Source organism: Cucurbita moschata, unplaced genomic scaffold (genome assembly GCF_002738365.1).
Source record: "Cucurbita moschata cultivar Rifu unplaced genomic scaffold, Cmos_1.0 Cmo_Scf00014, whole genome shotgun sequence".
In the NCBI taxonomy this organism is placed as follows: Eukaryota; Viridiplantae; Streptophyta; class Magnoliopsida; order Cucurbitales; family Cucurbitaceae; genus Cucurbita; species Cucurbita moschata.
The window spans coordinates 2,667,138-2,690,876 of NW_019268530.1; the positions used below are offsets into that span (position 1 = coordinate 2,667,138).

Here is a 23,739-nt window from a genome sequence, read left to right on the forward strand (position 1 = left end):
TTTTTTTTTTTTTTTTTCTCCTCTTTTTTATTTAAAAAATATTGAACAATTTTCCAAATTCTATTGCACTTTGTAATTCAAAAATATCTTAAAGGCAATGCCTCCACATAAATTTTGAGAAGAAAAAAAAATCAAACAAAAATAACATGTGGGTCCCACAGGTATGAAAATTGCTTTTTCTTTTTAATTAAAAAAAATAGGTAAGAATAATAACGATGGAAATAAATTGTGAAAATTATATTAATCATCTCCACCAATTTTATATATAAACATATTTATTTTATATATTAAAACTAAGACACAAAAAAAATATATATATAACATGTGGGTCCCACACGTATGAAAATATTATAATGAAAAAAAATTCCCGAGAATTATATTTATCATCTCGACCAACTTTATAATATGAAGATACAAAAATAACATATATTATATAACATAGTATATATTTGTATTATACGAAAATTATTTTTTGTAATAAAATATAAGAAGTTAAAAATTGTGGGAGTAGAAATGTGATTAAACTAAGTTGGAGTCTGAACAAAAATAGGAGAGGAGAGAACAGATTTTGGGATATATATATTGAAAAATAGGATAAAATTTCTTGACGAATTCGTTTCTAGTGAAAATAAAATAAATAATTCAAGGAAGATTGAAACAGATGACATAAACGGGATAGATAGCGCTCCGAAGTTCAAGATAGGTCAGAGTGGAATATGAGTGTAAGGTTTAATTGTACCTTTGCTTTTCTTAGCACAATTAGAGATGAAGGCGGAGTTATTAGTGAAATTGAAGGCTCCATCCCAATCGGCATCCCTGCAAATCAAATTAGAAACAAGAAAAACGAAATGAAATCGATGAGAGATTGATGGAGATTAAGAAAGGAAGGAGAGGCAAGGAACAGACGCATCGGCGATGCAGAAACCGAAATTCTCCTGAATATCATCCTTGAAAACAGAGGTGAAATTCTTAATCCGATCATTAACAACCTCCGCCAATATATTACTAGTTGCCTTCTCAAAAGCGCTTTCTTCTCCGTCTCCTCCTTCTTCATAGTCACTTTCAGAGATAGCTTCCTGATCGGTAGCAGCCGAAACCTCCTGAGCCTGAACGGATCGCAACAAAAGTAATAACAAAAAGGAGATGGAGAAGAGTGCGATAATCTCAAATTTCATCTCCTTCCTCATCGCGACGCCTGAGAATGCCTTTTGCAAGCTACAAATTGGAGTTGAGATTTCACGGATGCCAAGGTTCAAATTAGGGCTTGGCGACCGAGGAATTGACGTTGGGAGAGAAAACAGAGAGAGAGAGATTGAGAGAAATTGGAGATAATGGAGGAAAATGGAGAATGTGTTTGAACTTTTTTCTTATTTTCGGATTTTGGAAGAAAATAGAAATGGCGGGGAGGAAGATTTGGCGAAGGATGAGGAGGAAGGAGGGAGAAGAAGATGAGGGGAAATTTAAAGGACCACCACGACATGTCGGTTTGACGCTCATTGAAAACCATTAGAATAACGCATGCACTCGCCTTCGCTGGTTTCATTCTTCGTTCAAAAATAGGGTTTTGGATTTTGGATTTTTTTTTTTTAATTCCGACATGTGTGAAATACATCTCTCAAATATAAACATTAATATAATATAATCTCAAAACAGACCGTATTTACAATATCTGTTAGCAGTGTGTTTAGACTGTTAGCAGTGTGGATTGTGAGAGAGAACGAAATATTCCTTTATAAGGGTGTGAAAACCTCTCCTTAGTAGACAGTTTTAAAACCATGAGGCTGACGATGATACGTAACGAGCCAAAGTGAACAATATCTGCTAGCAGTGAGTTCGAGCTGTTACATTTTTTCAACCAAATTGATTAGCTCCGAAGGAGAATGTATTACGACATTCTCCTGTTCACCAACTCAAACTTCATTCTTCTCTCTTTGAAGTTAAGGATCGATTCCTCCGTTCATTCTTCAAAACAACGTTGATGAATCAAATATCTCTTTTAATTTAATTAGTATGTTTAATTTTAATTTTAATTTGATTTGTTAACATTAATTATTGTCTCTATTTATAAACTTTAAAAACTTTTAATTACATTATTAAATTTTATATTTAATAAATTCCTTCATATTTTAAAATTTTAAAAAATTATCTATTAAATATATATCTCATACTTTATGAATTAAAAAAAGACTCAATAAAAATCAAATATCTATTAAATACAAAATAAAAAATTTAAAGAGTTAGGAAAGATAAACTTAAAAAATTATGAAATTATTAGATAATTTATAAAATTTCTTTTTTATTTCCATTTTAATGACCTGTATAATTGGAAATGAGTTAAAATGAAATATTTAAAATGAGTTTAATTACTATTTTAGCCTTTAGGTTGAGTATTATCTGAAAATATGACAAAAGATGATATTGTTGACTCGAAATCTTGAGCATGAATCGTTACGACTTAGATATGAAAGTGATGCATATGTTGAAGGTGCATGAAAGCAATGCTAGAAATTTGGTGTATATGAAAATGATATACTCGGAACCGTGTGTATGAAAGTGATGTACTTCCCGACAAAACGAAAAGAAGTAGAAACAAAAAGACATATTTTATGTCTCACTATAGTTTGTTTGTATATTCTAATTTGAACGGTAGGGTTACTCACGGGATATTTTTGTACTCATCTATTTTCAAATTGTTTTTCCAAATAAAAGCAAGGTAATATAAAACGGGTAACTAAGATTGTCTACGAAATGTATCACGGGTCAAAATCAGCATAACTCATACATTCATGTTATTTAAAAACGCTCTCTCTCTCTCTCTCGATAGTTTTTCTTTTGAGCTTTTTTCTACTTTTAGCGAGCACATAATAACGAGTAATACCCTTCACTAGTTATAAACTAGAGGCTGGGGCTGGGTAGGGCACTGGCGGTGGGCACAAGAGGTTGGTATGTGATATTTATTGCAGTGCGCTCGTGCCTTGATATCAAATCGCTATCTCACAAAGCAGAACCACGTGCTTCTAGCCATCGTGAAAAGCACTTTCATGGTTCACAAACACACCCATAGCTATATCATATATACTTCAATCCTTCATTGATTGCCTCATCTTAGTCGGAGAGGGGAACGAAACATTTCTTATAAGAGTGTGAAAACTTCTCCTTATGATTTTAAAATTGTGAGGCTGACAGAGACACGTAATGCAGACAATACCTACCAACAGTAAAATTGGACTTTTACTTATTTACTTTCAACCTACCATAAATTAAAAAAAAAAATGTAGGAAGACTTTGACCTAAAAGAATTGGTCAACTAAATTAAGAGAAAAAAGCACTATTTTTTAAAAGTCAACTTAAAAATTAACAATTAAAATATTCCCACCACTTATTAATCAAAACGTCTTGTTTACTAAAGTCAACCCAACACTATTGATTTAATAGTGCATTGGTTAGGTAGTTTGGGTTGGTCGAGATATTAATGCTAGAGTATGAGATTTTAGTTATTAACGTAATAGGTAGCAAAGACAAGTATGATTTTTTTAAATAAAATAATAATTTTTTTTTTTGACAATTCAACTCAACTCGAGAATAAAGGGTCGAGTTGAACTACGAACTCTTATTTAAATTGTTTGGGTCATTGACCCGACCAACCTAAAATTTTGAGTGGGTCCAAAAGATATTTCCAATCCAACCTATCTGAACACGTGAACACTCCTACCCCAAAAGGCTAATTAAACCTTAATTTTAACTTTGTGCTAAATAATTACCAAATATATATATATTGAATGACTTTTAGCCTTAAATTTATTATAATTAACTACCAAACCCAATTGACAAATCTACCCTTCGTTTAATTTACAATATGACCCCTTGAATACCCAAATAATAACAAATGATGCCACGACAGTCCTTCCTTCCTACATAGCTTCCCATCTCTGTTAAAAGAAACGCCGAAAACGAGCGGTCGTTCTTGGCGGTTGAAATGCTCGCGCCGTACTGAGGGCAAATTCGTAATTCAACTCCATTTTCAGACACGCAGAGAAAAGAGAAGAGATCAAAGAAAAAAGAAGAAAAAGAAAACAAAACTCGAAAATCAAAATCCATGGAGGTTTTGCGCCGAACCATGGCAACGACTGAGCCAAATCCAGAGCTCGCTCCTTTTGGTCTTTAATGGTGTGAATACGGCTTCGTTTCTGTCCAATGCGTGATCGTTATGTCGTTTTCATTGCCCTAGGCCTCTTCTTCAATCTATAGTTGAGATTTGATTCCATACTTTTTCCTTTTTGCTTGCGACGTCTTCAGCCTTTTGATTCACTACGGATTTTGCATTTTTGCAGGTTTGACTTGCTGTTTCTCTATTTTTTTGTGTATCCACATTTTGTTGTGTTGTTGTTATAATTTTTTGGCGTTGATTTGATGCAATGACGTTCCGTCCATCGCTTTCTTCGTTTGTTTATTGTTTGATCGTGATAGCCGCTCTTCCGATTTTTTTATTTTTTAATTGTACATCTGAGTGAGGGTTTATCTTCTTTAAATTAGTATAGATGCAATCATGGAAATTGGTTTACTACGGACAGGAATGGCGGAGGTTGCGAAATTGCTGTACATAGTTGTGGTGGATGAGGGAGAAAAGCTAGAGAAGGAGAAAGGATCTTTCAGGTACACTCGTCATGTTCTACAGAGTACTCTACAGCTTATGGGATGCAAACCGCGACATGCTTTCAAGGTATGCTTGTTTTCTTTTTTCAATCATACTTCCGGATTCCATGCGAAATCCTCTGGAAGATTTTCTAATGTTTTTTTAGCAGTTCAATTTTTCTATATTTTCTCATTTTAGAGGTTTGAGTTTTATGAAAAGAAGTTCATCTTCAATGGGCTTGTTCAGCTCTGTGATTGCAGCATTACCTGGGAATAATTTCGTATGAACTTGGAGTCTAGTTGTTACCATGATAATCCTGCGTTACATTGTTGTATAGATTAAGTAATGGGAATAAACTTTCTAATATGGCCTGCAAGGAAATGGATGAGAAATTCAAACTGATGGTCACCCAAATCTAATATTCTTGTTTAATCATTGAGATTGTCTGATAATAAACATGTTTCTGATAGGAACCTGAACATAAGATTGAAGTATCTTATGTCAGGTTCCTATCAGTTTTACGGCTTAAAGATAGTAGATTGTGAATGCCCATTCACCCATTATACCTTTGTCAGGTTTTTTCTTTTGATTTTCTCTACCTTTGTTTCACTCCTTGAGCAAATCTTTTTATTTATTTGCGGTCAAGATGTTGGGTGGATTGGCAATTGGCGTTTCCTTCATTTCCTTTGTTGTTATGTTTTTTTCTGTTTTTTCTACAATCTTTTCTTTTTGTTGTTTCCATTTGAAAGCCATACATCCTTCACACAAATCGAATGAAATTTCTGCTGAAAGAGTTTGGTTTTTTCTGAATGTGCTCTTCTGTGGTCAGATAAGCAAATGGGTATTTGAATTGATAAGAAAGGAAGCTTCGACTGATGTTTTTCTCCCTGAAGAGAGTGACATATTGGGATTGGTTTCTTTGGTTGGACAAGGACAAAGTGAAAAAGATACTGATTATTACCATAATTGTTTTGATGGAAATGAGATTTTCGAAAATTTGGGTTCAAGAGAAGGTGATAATAGCAAGAATATTCCATTCGAGTTATATAAAAAAAGCAGGACTGCTGTTGTTAAAAGAGAAACTTTCCTAGATGTTATTTGTGATTCTCTGGCTACGTACAAGTACGTCGGTCCCAACCAGAGGGCAGACCTGATCTTGGCATGCAGGTACTTAAAACATCTCAATTTTTAGGTAATGTTTCTAAAAGATGGAATTTATGACGCGAATTATATTTATGTATTGCTGTAAACATATTAATGTGGTTAGAAATTGGTTATAGTTATAGAAACTTTACATTTTTGTGCATATTCTCTCGTGAGGTGTTGAGATAACATTTTTTTTTTCATTTGTCATGCATTTGAACATTTTCATGGACGATATAGCTGCATGTACTTCAGCTTGTTTGATAGAATTGTATCTCTGATTGAATCTAACAAGGATGAATCTTCTCCAATAAATGGTCTAAGAATATGTGGGGTGATTAAGTTTTCTGCAATGTGCCTTCATAATCAGAAATGTCCCGGCTGCATAGATATGGACCTGGTTATTTCTTCCCTTTTCAACTAGATTCTTGTAGCTTTATCATTTTCTCAACTTCTAAGTCATCAAAGCCATATTTGCTTTCTGACAATGTTAGTTGACAACAGAATGAATGTTTTGTTATGCTGTATCTTTGTTCAATTATTTCATCCTCTTTCTGTGTGGTGCATATATCCTTTATTTTAAATTTTCTCACTGCAGAATTCGAGAAAGGAAGGAGTCTGTAACTGTGCTGTTATGTGGTACTAGCGGCTGTGGCAAATCCACTTTGTCAGCGCTGCTGGTAACGTTTTGTTTTCCTGACATCTGTCTTTATACCCCAGAATAGTTGAAATTATTAAAGGGGTCCTTGGTTAATGTCTTATATTGCAATGTGGCCATTTCAAATTTGTGACATTTGTTGCTTGCTAAAACTTCTGGAACTTGAGCATTCTGCATTTCCAATATAGGGTAGTAGGTTGGGAATTACAACAGTGATTTCAACCGACTCTATACGACACATGATGAGGAGCTTTGTGGATGAGAAACAAAATCCTCTGCTCTGGTCATCAACCTACCATGCTGGGGAATTTTTGGATCCTGTGGCTGTAGCTGAATCTAAGGCTAGGAAGAAAGCAAAAAAATTAGCTGGAATTTCACACAAACACATGAAGGATGAAACTTCTGATGGTTTGATTACCATAAACTCAGACAACCAATTAATAGGGTCAGCGAAAGTACTGAACAATTTGGAATTAATCAGTCCAAAGCAGATGGCTATTGAAGGATTTAAAGCCCAGAGTGAGATGGTGATAGATAGTCTTGATCGTCTTATTACTGCATGGGAAGAGCGGAAGGAGTCAGTAATTGTTGAGGGAGTTCACTTAAGCTTGAGTTTTGTGGTATGGTGTCTATATATATATCTGACTTGTTTATCTCTTCTATATCATAACTGAAGTCTTTACATCCACATTCTTTACCAAAAAATAATTATATTACTTATCTGCAGATGGGACTAATGAAAAAGCACCCGTCAATTATACCATTCATGATCTACATAGTGAATGAGGAAAAGCACTTGGAACGATTTGCAGTACGTGCCAAGTATATGACACTGGACCCAGCAAAAAACAAGTATGTGAAGTATATTCGAAATATCAGAACAATTCAGGACTATCTCTGCAAGCGGGCTGACAAGCATCTTGTCCCAAAAATAAACAACACCAATGTTGATAAGAGTGTTGCTGCCATTCAAGCAACATTGTTCAGCTGTCTTCGGAGGCGTGAAGCTGGGGAGCAGCTTTATGATTCCTCGAGAAATACTGTTAGTGTAGTCGATGAGGAGTACAGAAATCAGTGTGTAGCATATTCATTGAGTTCCAAGGGTATGTTTCAGATGATCCAAAGGAAAGGTTCTAAGCATTTGATGGCTCTGGTTAATACTGACGGATCGGTGGCAAAGGCTTGGCCTGTTGATTCAGTTGATAGCAATGGGAAACCTCTCCTGGGTCTCAAGGCAGATGATAGTACAGGGAATTTGATATTTGGATCACTACAGATTGGTAAGGTTGAACCAGTTAATCTTCAATTTGGTCTTTATGGCATCAGTGCTTGGCCAAGTAGTGGTGGCCCTAGTCATGCTGGTAGTGTTGACGAGTTGAGGGCTGAAGGGACTGATACTGGTAGTAGATATTTTTCATCCTGCTGCAGTTCTCCCAGGATTTTAGATGGCCCTTCAAAGGAGGTAAATTTTATAATGTCAATTTTCTTAGTGACATTCAATTACTAATTTTTGGTCCTTAATAGCACGTTGACAATATCTTGATGCATAAATTAATATTTTTCTATAGCTCAAGGAGGATATTTCAGTTCATGGTAGTGACGAAGAGGTTGATGATCCACCAGAGTCCGGCAGTGATGAAGATTTTAGTGATGATGGTGGCAAGATGATTCATGAAGAGGTTGTTCAGCTCGAGTTCTCTTTTAAGAATCATACGATCACATGGAATAATGATTTATGTCCCAATTCCTATTTGGCGATTGATCTACTCTACATTAATTAGTGCCTTTTTCTTTTCATCCGATGCAAGATTATAGAATATTATTTAGCCTTGAAATAGAATTAGAGTACTAGCCTTAAAATAGAAGTAAATCATCCAATCCTCTTCTTTTAAGTCAACAGGACTTTTTATTACAGCTAAGGCAGTACAAGAGTTTCTTCTTCTTCTTCTTCTTCTTACCTTTTATTTTATTTTAAATAATGCAGATAGGATCAGTTGATGAGGAGTCTTCAAAATCAGATGAAGAGTATGATGATCTGGCATTGCAGGACATCCTAGATAATGGCTACCAATCAGATGAAGACAACGAGGAGATTAAAAAAAATTGTGAAGATGATTTTAGGTATCAATTTAGAGTCAAAAAAGGACTCAAGTATAACCAAAACCTGGAACCACTCCAACAGAGTAAGAAGGGGACATTTGAGCCCCTCCCCTCTTATATCTATGCATACAGAGAAGAATGAAGCAGTTTGCTGACTTGTGAAAATCTCAAAAAGAAAATTCTCCCAAGCCATTCCAGACTTGTGCAAGAATTGGTTAGCTGCTGATGTTCACAAATACAACCTGGAGCTCCAGGTAGCTAATTTCTTTCCCTGTCTTGATTTCTCTCTGTGTTTTTCTCTCTTTTTCTTTCTTTTTTTTTTTTTTTTTGATATATCAAGTAATTCCAATATTTTTCGATGTGTAAATAATGTTTTCTTGGATTTGTAGCATTTTGATATGAAAAATGACTTATGCCCTTAGTTTGTCTAGTTAGAATCTTTCCACATGACTAAAAAAGTTGGGAGTTTTGCTAATCTTACCAATGAAGTTCCAAACTCTTCTCTAGGAGGCTAATAAATTGTGAAGATATTAGTATCAGGTCTGCTTATGTCGCAGTGTTATTTGCACAAACAATATACAATGTACAAAATTCTTAGCAGAGTACATTTTTTTTTTTTTTTTTTTGTAAGAATTAGCATATTTCAGAAATTTAGTTAAATAATTTAAATGTCACAAAAGGAGGGATGTACCTAGTATCTTCTCTCTAGACCACCTGTGAGATCCCACATTGGTTGGGGAGGAGAACGAAACATTCTTTATAAGGGTGTGGAAACCTCTCCTTAGTAGATGCGTTTTAAATACCCTGAGGGAAAGTCTGAAAGGAAAGCTCAAAGAGAACAATATCTGCTAACAGTGAGCTTAGATCGTTACAGAAACTGTAACTTTACTTAATCGTAGGATTAGAAGCCATCTATAACATATGAAAAATGTAGCTTTTACTTAATCTTAGGATTAGAAGGCATGTTATTACATCTGGAAAATGGAAAAGTTGAAGGGAATCTGGAAAAGAAGCTCAAGAACATCAGTCTTCCATGATCTTTGCCTTGTACATTTGGAACATCCAAATTTTAGGGAGAGTTTCATATATAAGTTTGGCTTCCATGCCTTCCCATCTAGTTTGGCTTCTCATATTTTGATAACATCGAAAACTTCAAGACCTTTATGATGAATACTCTTTTGTTTCCTAACTTATACTTTATATAGGAAATTCAAAACATTTCAGCTACCTATCCTAGCTTTGATGGTTGTATTTCATTAGTTCTTAAAACTTTGGAAAAATTCAACTATAGAGGTTTGAATTAAGATTTTATATAACATCTAATGATGACATTATTAATTAAATAATGATATGACATTGATTGATTGAATGTGTTTTAGTTGCTTCTAAAAGAATCTAGGTTGTAGATGCCTTTATTATTCAACATGTTGACTATATTGTGGTAGGATTTATGCTATAATTTGATTAAGTCAATATCCAATGATGAAGGTAAACTTTTTATTATTTTTAAATTCTTATTTGAAAGAATTATCAGACAACTTTTATTTTGAAAAATCTTAGTCGCTATAAAGTTTAGATTGACTAATGATGGTAACGACAAATTGGAAGATATGATAAAAGTTATGGAAATTCAAGAGTAATCAATTAGGGAAGGAATTTAGAGAGACATAGGACGAAGGCTTCACACTAATTGCATTAATTCAGGATCCAAATATGAGTTGAAAATCCAAAGAAAAACTTTTTTTATTAACTTTTTGTTGCTTAATTGTTTCTTAATGATTCGAGTCGAGATTTTGACGGGATCTAGCATATGGATTTGATATATTTATTTTTGTGTAATCTGATTTTTTAGACTTAGATTGATTAGGCTCATTACTAAATCAATCTTGATATATTTGTGTATACATATATATATATATATATATATGAAAGGAGAAATGTTTTTTTTTTTTTTTGAAAAAGTTGAAATAATTATATTAGGGATCCCGACAAAATATTGAAAAGAAAAATTTTGTAACTTTAAAAAAGTAAAAGTGTAAAAGCGAATATTGAAATAATTAATATATTATGTCTTAAACAAAAATATATATTTGAAATTTGTATAAAATTCAACGTATTTAAATAATATATTTTAATATATAATATATTAAAATATTTTTAAAAATATTCTAGTCCATATAAATAATATTTTTATGTTGAGCAAATTATGTGAATAAATAAAGACTATTGCTATAGTCTCGGGAACAACTTTGAGATCAACTTCAATGAACTATGTCGTAATGAGCTTGGTATAGATTTGAGGCTCGATTTGGGTCTTTAATCGAAACGAGGACTAGGCATGAAAAAGCTCGATCAACATCCTTCTTTGCCTATAATCCACGACATGAAACGGTTGAAGTTGATGATAATACACATTTGACTCAACCTAGAAAATGGATAAAATCAAAGTCAAATCTAATATTTTTCCACTTTTGTTTCAAATGCAAAAATAAATTGATTTAAAGAAAAATTTTAATTTTATCACAAAAATATGTGTACCAATTTTAATTCTAAATTTTTTATTCATTAAACTTAAACTAAAAAAAAAATTATTTTTAGAAAAAAAAAAATATAATTAAAAAAAAATTAAAATTGATAGCTTTAGATATTTAGTATACATATGAATATGATAGGGATGTGATTAATGTTGATAGCAATAATAACAAATTAAAAAAATATGAAATTATTTAGCTGTATATATTTATTTGGTAATTTATTCTTTTTATTTAAAAAACAAAAGGTTCACACGTGTCTGTTGACTCTTATTTAGGTAACCTCGCACAAAAATAATAATAATAATAAAATAAATAAATAAATAACCTTTTGGTACCAAATTTAATTTTTGTTGTTTTTTACTAAAAAAAAAGTTGTTTATATCTTTATCTTTCCAAGTAAGAAAACATTTGAAAAAAAAAACAAAATTATATTCTTTAAAAAAAAAAAATTAAAACTTAGTTTAAATTTAAAAAATATTAGTAATGTTTATAAATTAATTTTAAAATTCAATTATTATCGGTTAAGATTTTTAATTATGTCGAAGATAAAAGAAATTAATTATTTTTCTATATGAATTATAATTTTTTTATTACTTATAAAAAAGATTACTTACTAGAAACTACTATCGAGTTGATCGATGACAGTTAGGTTAAACAACGACATGCTTCATAAATAGATACATGAATGTGAGAGGAGGAAGGATTAAAGATTTACTCGATATGAGATATCACAATGTTCGAAAAATCTTAAAGGAGAGAGAACTCACCGAGGTGCTCGCGACGGAGCAATTGGTGACACGTGTAAGGAAGACAAAGGTGGTAAGAGACTAAATGAAGCTGCACGAACTAGACGACAACTTTGAAATAGATTGGATACGGATAGTAACTGCCATTGTGATCGGCCAATAGCACAATACGGGGAGAGAGAGAGAGAGAGAGCTTGAGGGAGTCAGAAGTAACGACAAACCGGACGAGGTTACGACTCTCGAGATTCAAATATTATTGTTTTAACCTAACCGTAGTTGACTTGACTTAGTCAACCCTTTAATTCACCCGTTATGATTCAATTTTTCTACAACCTTAATTTGACGAGTCCTATGAATCTAATCAACATAAACCAACCTAAATTAAATGAAACAAAATCCGACCAGTAAGGAAAAAAAATATAAATTATTCCAACCTGAAATTTGTTCGTTACATATATCGATGCGAAATAAATAAAAAATGAAGTACATTTGTGGTTCAAAAATATAATATTGATTCGAGCTAATAGTGCAATCACATTCATACAACACGATATCCGATAGGATCTAATAGACATTGTTGGTACACATTTTTATGTGTATATGTGATATTGATATTATAAATTTCGAAATAATACAACATTTTCTATAGTTTAATTATTTTAATTAAAAGGGTTTTAATTAATTATTATAATTTCACGAAAAAGTTGGGAGTGTCACGTGCCACACAACCTCTTTTTGTTCTAAAATATTTAGAATGTTTGAATTTTAAGATATATATATATATATTTCTAATTTGATCCGTTTAACTTTATCCATTTGTAGTTCATTCGGTGTACACGGGTTGAGGTGGGTTGAATTTAATTTTTTCGACCAACTGGAAATTTCGAGTCGGTTGAATTGATGACCTGAATAACTCGAATAAAGTTCACATCCCGACCCGAACTCAACCCTCTATTTTCAAGTTTGGTGAGTTATCAGTTTGTTTTTTAGTTATTTTAAAAATTATATTTATTTGGTTGGTTGTGGGTTTGCTTTTTTTTTAGTTATTTACAAAATTATATTTATCTGGATTGGTTGTCGTTTGTTTTTTTTTTTTTTATCTCATCAAATTCAAATATCAAATATATCAAGTTAAAAAGATGGAATATTTTTAATATTCATAATAATTTAAAAGACAGGTAGGATTGAGTTGGGTTGGTCTGTAACCCTATTTTCTAATTGGTCAGGTTTACACGACTAAAAATGATATCAACTCACAAACATTCAATCGAACCCAAATTGAAAAAAAAAAAAAAATCTAAAATGGGTTGGATTGAATAGTCTACGTTGGTCGAATTATCGAGTCATATGAACACTCCTAGTGATTCCATGTTTAGTGGGAGATTGAATTATCGACATTCGACGTAATAATCAGTGACTTGATCATAACTCAATTAGCTATTTAAGATTAGATCGGTCTAATGCAAGTTTAAACATATTTTACTTTTATAGAGTTCGGGTTTAGGCCGAGTTTGAACCTTCCAACCCTGAAGGAAATTTAAATATTTTGAAAAAGAAAATTGTTCACAAATATAAAATAAAATAATAATAATAATAATGGTCAATACGAGGATTGCGCCACTAAAAGAATAAATAAATAAATAAATTATTAAAAAAATAATAATAAAAAAAAACAAAACAAAACAATTAGGGTTTTTAAGGAATATGAGCAAGATACAGCTAAGCAAAGTTGTGACCTGTCGCATTTGAAAAAAAAAAAAAGAAAATGAAAAATTAAAGAGCCAATAAAAATAAGCGTAGGTGCCACGTCAGCATACCAAAACGTGTATATATATTGACTCCTTCTTCAGTCATCTTCATCCTACACTGTTCCTCTTCCTCTCTCTCTCTCTCTTTCAATCCCTTTTTTTCTCTCTCCTCTTTCTCTCTCTAACCATTTCTAGAGAGAGAAAGGGAGAGATTCATTCGTTTTTCTTCCTTCTTTATTTTTTTTTTTAATTTTTCTGTTCTATTGATGCCCAAAAAAAAAAAAAAAAAAAAGGTTTGTTCTTCATCAACCTCTGATTTTTCTACAAATTTTTTATTTCAGTATTTATTTTGGGAAAATTTGATTCTTTGTATCAGATTTATTGAAGAAAAAAAAAAGAAAAAAAGATTTGAAGCATATGACTTGTTGTTGTTGTGAACAAAAATGGTGGAATTTAGGTTTTATTGCTCAAATCCATCAAAAAAAAAAAAAAAAAATTAGAGCTTTACAAGAAAGGTTAGATTTTTGTTGATGGGTTTTCATCATTTTCAAAAGGGTATTCCTTAAAAAAGAGAAAGAGGGAGAGATTTGTGAAGGAAAGTGCATGAAGGAGAGGTTGGCAGTGGTTGTTTGCAGGCGTGGCATCTTCAAGATTCACATGCAAAAAGCTCTCTTTCAGGGAGGGCATAGCATAGCTTGAGAATCTTGATGATGCTGCATCAGCAATCAAACCACTATGTGATATCTGTTCTTCAAAAGGGTGATATCTGTTCTTCAAAAAGGTGATATCTGTTCTTCAAAAAGGGTAAAATTTGATGTCTTGTTTGGTTGTTGATGAATCTTATGCATTTTGATGTTATTTTGGTTTGATTGAGAGATTGGTAAGAAAGAATTTGTCATTTTCAACCTCTTTCATTGCCATATCACAACTCTATCTCCTTGGTGGACCATCATAACTAATCAACTTGCTCTAACTTCAAAATCTTTCTCTTTCTTTCTCTCTCATCTACTAAACAAAACCACTGGCCATTAATGGCATACAAAGCTTACCCAATGAACTTCCTTTTATCAGCTCACTGCCAAAAAAAAAAACCACTCACTCTTAAGGGTTTTTGTGTATTTGAGAAGTTGCTATCATTTTTTATGGCTTTTGTTTATATTATAACAAATGTTGTTAGAGCATTATTGGGAGGGAGTTTGTGAAACATTCCTTGTATGGGTTTGGAAATCTCTCCTTAGTAGACGTTTTAAAATTGTGACGGTGATATGTAATGAGCTAATATGGACAATTTTTGTTTGTGGTGGGTTTGGGCTGTTATAAATGATGTCTGACCTTGATATTAGGTGGTGTGACAGTGAGGACGTTGGGGTTTCAAGGGGCTGGATTGTGAGATCCCACACTGATTGAAGAGGGGAATGAAACATTCCTTATAAGGGTGTGGAAAACTCTCTCTACTGCGTTTTAAAATCGTGAGGTTGACGGCGATATTTGTTAACAATGGGCTTAAGCTGTTACAAATGGTATCATAGCTAGATACCAGGCGGTATGCCAGCGAGGACGTTGGGCCCTCAAGGGGGGTGGGTTGTGAGATCCCACATTGGTTGGGGAGGGGAATGAAACATTCCTTATAAGGCCAGATACCAGGTGGTATGCCAGCGAACCGTGATGCTGATGATGAAATGTAACGGGCCAAAATGGACAATATTTTCTAGTTGTAGGTTTGGATGGTTACAAATGATATTAGAGCCAGACATCGGGCGGTATGCCAGCGAGGACGCTGAGCCCTCAAGTGGGGTGGATTGTGAGGTCACACACCGATTAGAGAGGGAACAAAACATTCCTTATAAGAGTATAGAAACTTTTCCTCATATACGTGTTTTAACCCTCAAATAGGGTGGATTGTGAGATCCCACACCGATTAGAGAGGGAACAAAACATTCCTTATAACGGTGTAGAAACTTTTCCTCATATACGTGTTTTAAAACAGTGAGGTTGACAGCGATACGTAACAGGTCAAAGCGGACAATATCTACTAGCAGGGAATATTATCATACTCTTTATAGAGAGTCGTGGCTTCCAACGCCCTGTTTCAAAGGTAACCTAGAATTCTTTTTAAAAAAATTCCATTTTCTTTTTCCCATATGGGATATTTGGATCTTTAGAAAAGAATATCTCTGAGTTCTACCCATTCTTGTTGCACTTCATTTTATTAGAGATTTTTAAACCATAGTTTTTGTTTTGATTCCTATATTTGCTGTCATTTTGTCCTACATTTCAACAATATTATGACATGTGCTGGAATTCTCTTTTTTTTTTTTTTTTGGTCTGAGCTACGTTGAAGTCAACTTTGTTCCGACAAATATCGACAAATTTAATCATTCAATTAATTGTCGAATTTACTTCAAAAACCTTACAAAATCCGAAATTTAGTATATCAAAGTATATTATTGTCGTAACGTTAATTATTACGACAAAAGTCAATTAATATAATCCAACATTTAAACCCGTAACTAAATAACTTCAGGTTTAAATTTTGGACTATATTCATTCAATTTCATTTTAATAATTAACGTTACGACAATAACTTAGTATAGTCATTACAAACCAAATAATAATATTTCTTTTAGAAGGAAATAAAGAACGTCTATTTGAATACCTGATAAAAGAAGCTATCATAAACTTCAATTTTGTCTCGTAAATTGACGTTTAATCAGTTGAGTTTGTCGGTACACAACGGCTCGAGAATTTCGTATTTTGTGAATAGAAAAAGGGACAAATTTTTTTTTTTTGATGGAATATAGTGTAAGAAATGCACTAGATGGCAGAGGTTAGTGTTAGCTGGTTTATATGTTTTTTGATCCGTACGATATAAAGATGTCCTTTGCTAAGATTCCCATGTCTTGTCTTGTTGGTTTCACCAATATATGTAACTATATATATATATATATAATCATACACCTTACCTAACACACCTTGTTTTTTTGTGCTTTTATTTAGAAATATTTTTGCATTCTTTCTATATTTGCTATAAAATTTATCATTTCGATGTAATTTGTGATCCAAACGATGACGACTAGATTGTCTGGTGTGACATTATAACGACCGATGCAGTGAAAGTGAGAGGATCGTTACATAAAATTATAGCTCTATATTTGAAGCAGTGAAATATTTCTTGTAAATTTTATTTTATTATAAACTTTTTTCGTTAAAGTGTTTATTTGTTCATTTAAATATTATTCATCGACATCAATATTTGATTAGTCGATTGATACTGTCTTCAACTAAGAGATCAGACGTTCGAATCTTTCGCTATCAACTAAGGTTGGCCCAAACATTTGAAGAATTGGGCCTTTAAAGGTCCAAGATGAAAGCCCAACTTTAAAAAATAATATATATATATATATATATTAAAAATATTAAAAATGACGTAATAAATAAGGTAATTATATGGTGGAAAATTTAAATTTTGGAGATTATAGTAATTAATAATTATGCGGTTAACTAATAATTCCAAGGGAAATAAAGTGTCGGCAGGTCAACGTGGTCAACGGTTTTGATGCATGTTATTATAAAAATAATAAATAATAATAATAATATTCAAAGACTTTTTATTATTATTATTATTATTATTTATTATTATTTATTATTATTTTCTAAGATGCTGAAATTCAGTCATTGGTTAATAAATGCATTCAACGAAATCGCTGGCTGTCTGTTTCTAATTTGCCTCTCTTTTCAAATTAAAAAACAATATATTTTATATATAATAATTTATTTTAAAATATATCATTTAATAATAAATTTATATTATTAAAACAAAAGCGTTACTTATTATAGAATAATATTAAATATCATATTTTAAAATCATAATTTAATAAATTTTTCTTAAAAAAAATATTCGAATGTGAACACAATTCAAATTTTCTCGTCGTCAATAATTTAATAATATTTTTATTTTTTATCGAATTCAAATCAATTATATCAATTTTGTTGACCTAAAAAATGGCTCGTTGGTCTCCTCTCATCGTTTTCCATGAAAAATAGTATAAATAGAACGTGATAGCTTCATGGGTTGGTTGACATGGTTCGACTCTTTCCAATAAAATGCGACGTTTCGAATTTTAATCGTCTCGAGTAAAAAAAAAAAAAAAAAAAACGGGAACAGTTTAAATACCTTCAAACTCAATTTTATTTTATTTTAAAGAACTCTCCCGACAAGTTCCATCTTAGTAGTTGGGTTTTGTGATGAGCGTGGGATCCTACCAAATATTTAATACGTCATTTATTCATTACATATATTTAATTTAATTTAATTAAAATGATTGGGCATATAATTGGATAGGCTTAGTTTGAAAATGATATATCATAATGGAATAAAATATTGGGAACTTATTAGGTCCAATTTTGAGTTTTATTAATTCAAATGTATATTTTGTGGCGTTAAAAATAAGTTCGGTTATTTTCATTCATTAATGAAGTTGAAATTATAATCCTCCATTATGATTGCGATCCCGTGTAACAACCTAAACTCACTTTAGCCCGTTACGTATTGTCGTTAGCCTCATAATTTTAAAAGTGTCTGCATTCTTATAAGGAATGCTTGTTTCACTCTCCAATCGATGTTTGGTTCATCGTCTGATATTTGACTCTGATAGCATTTATAAACAGCTCAAGCCTACCGCTAGCTTTGACTTATTACGTATCGCCGACACCCTCACGGTTTTAAAACACGTTTGTTAGGGAAAAGTTTTCACATCCTTATAAAAAAATGATTCGCTTCCCTCTATAACCGATGTGAGATCTGGGATCGTCAACAAATGATTTTCATTTTTATAAATTTTTCTTTGAAGTTTTCAACAACCTTTAGGAAACATGTAATAACGACTTTAGTTAAATTGGTAGTTGAATTATACAAACTACCCGACACAATTGTCGCTTTTCTTTTTTACTTCTGTGTTTCTTAAATAATAAAAAACAAAGCAGTTATCAAATAAATTAAAAAATATCCTTAAAAAATTTTAAAAAAAAATGCTGAAGACAGAATGGATAATGTTTTTTTTTTATACAATAAATATGTCCAAAAGACTTGATCAGCTTATTATGCCAATCAATTTTAAGTATATTTCTCATTAAATTTATAAAAGTTAAAATATTAATTTTCTTTTCTTTTTTATATATTTTTAAATGTCCAATTATTGTACTTTGGATAAATATTAAAATTAGTTATTATAAAAATACCAGGTATATCAAAATATATTATTTATCCTCGATCAATCTCGGGATTTTAAATGCTATTCTTTAGATTTGATACCCAAATTTACGTGTTAAAGACAAAATCTATGTAAGAACAAAGTATCTAATAAGTTCATAAAGATGCAAACAAGCGTTACTCGTTATACACAGTTTTGCTTCCTTTTTAGACGTCGTCAAAGCAATAATAGTGAAAGAAATGTGTGTAAAAAGAATTTTTGAAAGAAAAAAAGGTGTGTTTGAAGAGAAATTAGTGAAAATTTTGCCCATAAATGCTTTAGGTGTGAAATTTTGAAAAAACAATTAGAAAAGAAAACGTTTGATTAGTATTGTTTTAGACCATGGTTAGAATAAAAAAGGTTAGAAAAACTCGGGTTGATTTGTGAGGATGGTTTTCACTCTTACGAGTAGGTCAAGTAGGTAACATGGTCATGATACCGAGATGTCGGGTAATGCTGAGACAATCAAGTATCGAATCCAAATTTCAAATCATGGTTTGAGTTTTGGACATCAGACGAGAACTTTATCTTCGCTCTTTTTGCAACATAATATAAAAGTCCAATAGTTTCCTTCGGCATGTATCTTTGAAGTCATTGATTTCATATCGAGAAGCGGTCTATAAATTGCAGCTTTCTCTAGACCTTCGAGAAAAGCATTAAAAAAATGCTCAAATGATACGATCCCTCTGCTACTCTTAGGTGCTTTGTTCTATTTTTTCATTGAGACCAAACCTAAACCTATACTCGAACCATAGTTGTTCACATGTTACTTTGAAATTCAATAGAGTTTTTCATAGCAAACTAAAGGGTTGGTTTACTTTTGGGCATACATCGTTTGATTTACCCTTCTTCTTCAAAGGCGTCTTTCTCGGTTGACCTAGATCTAGACGTTCACATAGAATTTAGATACAAAAGAAAAATGAAACATTCTCATAACGGTTCGAGCACTACTTATATTTATTATATGTCACGTTAACGTTATTTAAAAATAAACTATGATCAAACCATGTGAACATAAGAAAATTAGAGTGTTTGAATCATATAAACATTAAAGTGACATGTCGGCCAAGGAGGCCCGACCACAGCCGCCCAAGCTTCAGCACATCACAGTGTATACTCTTTTTTTTCCAAGGTCTACCAAAATGGCACTTCTAATTCTGCATGAAATATAAGAAAAATGCATCTTTAAACACTGTTTTTGGTCAATTTGCATCACCTTTTTTGACCCCTTTTGCTCTCATGCAAGCTACTTTTCTACGTGATTCGAATGCTTTTTGGAAATATATTCAAACGTTTTCCAATCAAACTGTTCGATGAAATGACTACTTGTGTTTCGATTCGCATTCATTTGTGTCTCGAATGTTTGTAGAACTTATGATAAACGTTTGTTTAGAACAGTTGAGTGCATTTTTGCAATTTTTCTCTCGTATATCAACTTTCATCGTAGATAAATTGGTGATACCAACTTAAGCTAATTAGATAAGTGGTCTTACTATTGAGGGTTGAAAGAGTTGTATTATGCATGATGACATGTGACCAGTGGTCTGTGTCATATGTTTGATGTGTACTGTGTTTATGATATGATGTGTTCGACGATATGAAGAATTATAAAACATTTTTTAAAAAGTTGAACGGTATTAACGTTATTTTTTTAAATTTTATGAATATTTTTACTTTTGCTATGTGAAGGTAGAGATGTATTCAGTTTTAAAGTTGATGAGAAAAACCTTACACAGATAGTCTTGATATGAGTTTTTTTGGAACATCCTCAGTAGTCATACATGTATCAAATATTAAACAACGAATCTACCAAATACATGTATGAAGGTTTCTGCAAAAGAAAAAAAAAAAAAAAACGTGCAACAACAAAGGTGTTCATAGGTTTGAGTTAACCCCACCGTCCTCGAACCTTCGAACACCTTCGCTGTTTCTGTCTTTATGTCTCTTCGGTTACCTTTTCCAACCGAACAAGATTTCAGTTTATAAAAAAAAAAAAAAAACATACAAAAAATGCATAATAATTACATCAGCCAAAGTTTTATCATCTTTTAGTTTATTTTCACGTGGGTCCTCCAATTTTCCTATTTATATCAAATCCACCCCTTCACTTTTCCAAACAATCCCCCAAAATTCCAATATTTACATTTCTTCCCATTCTCACTCCCACTCAAAAAATGGCTCATTTTTTGGTTCTTCTCTTTGTGTTCTTCTCTTGCAGCTCTGCCCTGAATCCTCCCTCTCCTGGCTTCTACCCAAGCAACCAAGTTCAATCCATTGGGTTCGATCACGGTTTTCGAAACCGATGGGGCTCTCAACACCAAAAAGTCGACCACGGAGCCTTAACTATCTGGCTCGATAGTTCATCAGGTATACACGATAACCTATCAACTTAAGCTTTCGATACCATTTTCTTTCTCGTTGATATCGATTATTATATATACAACAGGTAGCGGATTCAAGTCTCTTCATCGATACAAATCTGGCTACTTTGGAGCCGCCATTAAACTTCATCCTGGCTACACCGCAGGAGTCATTACTTCCTTTTACGTAAGGATTGTAGCTTAGCTTAAACTTTTGAATTTAGTGGTAGTTTAATTATTTTCTTGATTCTTCTAGCTTTCGAATAATGAAGATTACCCGGGAAACCACGACGAGATTGATATTGAGTTCCTTGGAACGACGCCAGGTAAGCCATATGTTCTACAAACGAATGTGTTCATGAGAGGGAGCGGAGATGGAAATATCATAGGAAGGGAAATGAGGTTCCATCTTTGGTTCGACCCGACTCAAGATTTCCACAACTACGCCATTTTATGGACTCCAGAAGAAATCATGTAAGTTCGTTACATATTTAGTCTATGTACTTTTAAATCGTTCGTTCGTTCGTTAATTTTGTTGGTATGATATGATATATAGATTCTTAGTGGACGACGTACCAATCAGAAGGTACGTGAAGAAGAGCGAGGCAACATTTCCAATAAGGCCAATGTGGGTTTACGGGTCGATATGGGACGCGTCGTCGTGGGCGACGGAGGATGGAAAATACAAGGCTGACTATAGATACCAACCGTTTATTGGAAGGTATAACAACTTCAAGCTAGGTGGATGCGCGGTAGACGGGGCGGCAACGTGTCGTCGGGTGAGCAGCGGACCGGGTGGTCGGGGTCTGAGCCAGCAGCAGGAGAAGGCCATGGCGTGGGTGCAGGGAAATTACTTGATGTATAACTATTGCCATGATCCAAGGAGAGATCACACCTCAACTCCTGAGTGTTGATCCAAGAAAAGCTCACATTTTTATACTTATTATACAGAAAAAAGAAGAGTTGGGGGATTTGAGAGTGGTCAGGAAAGAGTTGTGTTAGGCCCTCCAAGTCCTTATGTTTATGCTTTTCTATGATTGCTTGTTTTGTTTTCTTGCTATTAATCATACTATCAATGGAATAAATGATATCATCGGTTTGATTCCATGATAACGACCCGAGTTCTAAAATAATATCATATCCAGTTCTTCGTCGTCTTTTGTATGAGCGGGATATCTTTAAAATCTTTATGATGTTTGAAATAATTAACAACCGAGGCTCTTAACCCAAATATACTTTTATTTACAATTCCAAAAAAATCAGGTAAACTAATGTGAAATAGTTGGGCGGGTCGGGATGTTGATCAGGCAACCCTAATTCTCAACCCAACAATCTAAGCTTTTGTTGAATCAAATTAATTAACACTTCCTTATACAAAATTCTGATCTACTAAAAGATGAGATTAGAATTAGATTACTAATCAAAAATCTAGAAGCAAGATTTGGAAATTTTGTTCTAAATTGAGTCACTTGAACTTGATCCAGACTTGATTGAATGACTCGGATTGTTTGAAAACTTAGAAATGACAAATATGATGATTGTATTTATAAGGAAATGTATCAATTTGAGATCTGAATTACATCCATCCACGATTTTTACCTAAGACTTTTGTGGTCGGGATTTAATCCCGATCCCCTTTAATCTGCACAAAAGACAAAGTCAAATTAACAATTTACCCATTACATAATTTATAAAATTAAAAATAATACTTTTCAACAAATGTTGATGTGCTTGAGTGGCTGAGTAGACAGGTTTGAAATCAACTTGGCAATATGTCGATTTCGAACATCGTGATTCTTATTAGATGTGGAAGCCTTCTTCGTCCCTAAGTCATTCTTATAGGTACATTTTTGTACAAACATAAGAAGAAATAATTCATATTCAACGTGTGCACATGCATGAAATTCCACGTAAAAATCATAGTTATGTAAGATGATGCATGTAAGTTGCAAGAAGTCAGGAGGAGCTGGACGCGAGCTGACGGCTGGAAGGCGGCTTAGACCGCGCTGAAAGGGAATATGCTGTGTGCGCGTGATGGGCCATCTGGGCTGCACTCATTAGTCGTGGGTGGATTATGGGCTGGGCCGAGGACGAGTTGGGTCGTTTATGTGGGCTACTAGGCCTGCTTTTGTCTGACCATGGACCAAAGGCTCGTATGTTGGGCCGAGTGTGGAATGGGCCGTACGTTTCTGAACATGGGCTTCGAGTTTTGGAGCTTCGTTCGCTGGCGGTTGGTTTGCGGCTGTCCGGTGCTCGGGTTTGGGGATCTAACCCAACCCAACCCGGAAATAACCCGGTTCATTGGCCGGTTAATTACTACAATTGTAACTGATTTTTTTTCCCCCAAATCCCTCTCATGGGCCGACATGTCGTCTACCTTCAGATTCTTTCATATTGGCCGATAATCGCCTGTCGACAGAAAACTTGGAATCATCAGCCCTGACTCTATCTTGACGGAATAATTCCCATTTTCTGACTTTGAGCCTAAGCTTCTTGAGGTTTTTCAATTCACTTCGATTCCATTGATCTTGAGAACGCATCGAATTCTTTGATTTCCCAAAATTTCTG

The 23,739-nt window shown here is 33.1% G+C and overlaps 3 protein-coding genes across 6 annotated transcripts in view; 2 read left to right on the forward strand and 1 right to left on the reverse strand.

Moving 5' to 3' along the window:
- Positions 1-1,518, reverse strand: part of LOC111452389 (ABC transporter G family member 28) — an 8,874-nt gene extending 7,356 nt beyond the window's left edge. The window contains exons 1-2 of the mRNA XM_023093080.1: positions 907-1,518; positions 740-816 (exon numbers count right to left, since the gene is read on the reverse strand). Coding sequence (XP_022948848.1) covers positions 740-816; positions 907-1,187 — 358 coding nt within the window. The 5' untranslated portion in view covers positions 1,188-1,518. The remainder of the gene's footprint in view (positions 1-739; positions 817-906) is intronic.
- A 2,450-nt stretch (positions 1,519-3,968) lies between these two features.
- LOC111452390 (P-loop NTPase domain-containing protein LPA1 homolog 1-like) lies at positions 3,969-9,139 on the forward strand. 4 transcript variants are annotated; one of them, XM_023093083.1, is made up of 9 exons: positions 3,969-4,247; positions 4,332-4,361; positions 4,539-4,720; positions 5,463-5,800; positions 6,375-6,456; positions 6,623-7,054; positions 7,162-7,896; positions 8,003-8,113; positions 8,419-9,139. In XM_023093083.1, the coding sequence occupies exons 3-9, from the start codon at positions 4,547-4,549 to the stop codon at positions 8,674-8,676; spliced, it is 2,130 nt and encodes a 709-aa protein (XP_022948851.1). In that variant the 5' UTR covers positions 3,969-4,247; positions 4,332-4,361; positions 4,539-4,546; the 3' UTR covers positions 8,677-9,139. The 4 variants fall into 4 exon arrangements, with proteins under 4 accessions (XP_022948851.1, XP_022948850.1, XP_022948852.1 ...); XM_023093082.1 differs by lacking the exon at positions 4,332-4,361 and having other exon boundaries at positions 3,969-4,331; positions 4,534-4,720; XM_023093084.1 differs by lacking the exon at positions 4,332-4,361 and having other exon boundaries at positions 3,969-4,331; positions 4,572-4,720.
- An 11,798-nt stretch (positions 9,140-20,937) lies between these two features.
- Positions 20,938-22,284, forward strand: LOC111452608 (xyloglucan endotransglucosylase/hydrolase protein 31-like). The gene is made up of 4 exons (XM_023093412.1): positions 20,938-21,178; positions 21,258-21,358; positions 21,428-21,645; positions 21,728-22,284. Exons 1-4 carry the CDS (start codon positions 20,986-20,988, stop codon positions 22,083-22,085), a joined length of 870 nt encoding a protein of 289 aa, XP_022949180.1. The 5' UTR covers positions 20,938-20,985; the 3' UTR covers positions 22,086-22,284.
- The last annotated feature ends 1,455 nt before the right edge of the window (positions 22,285-23,739 follow it).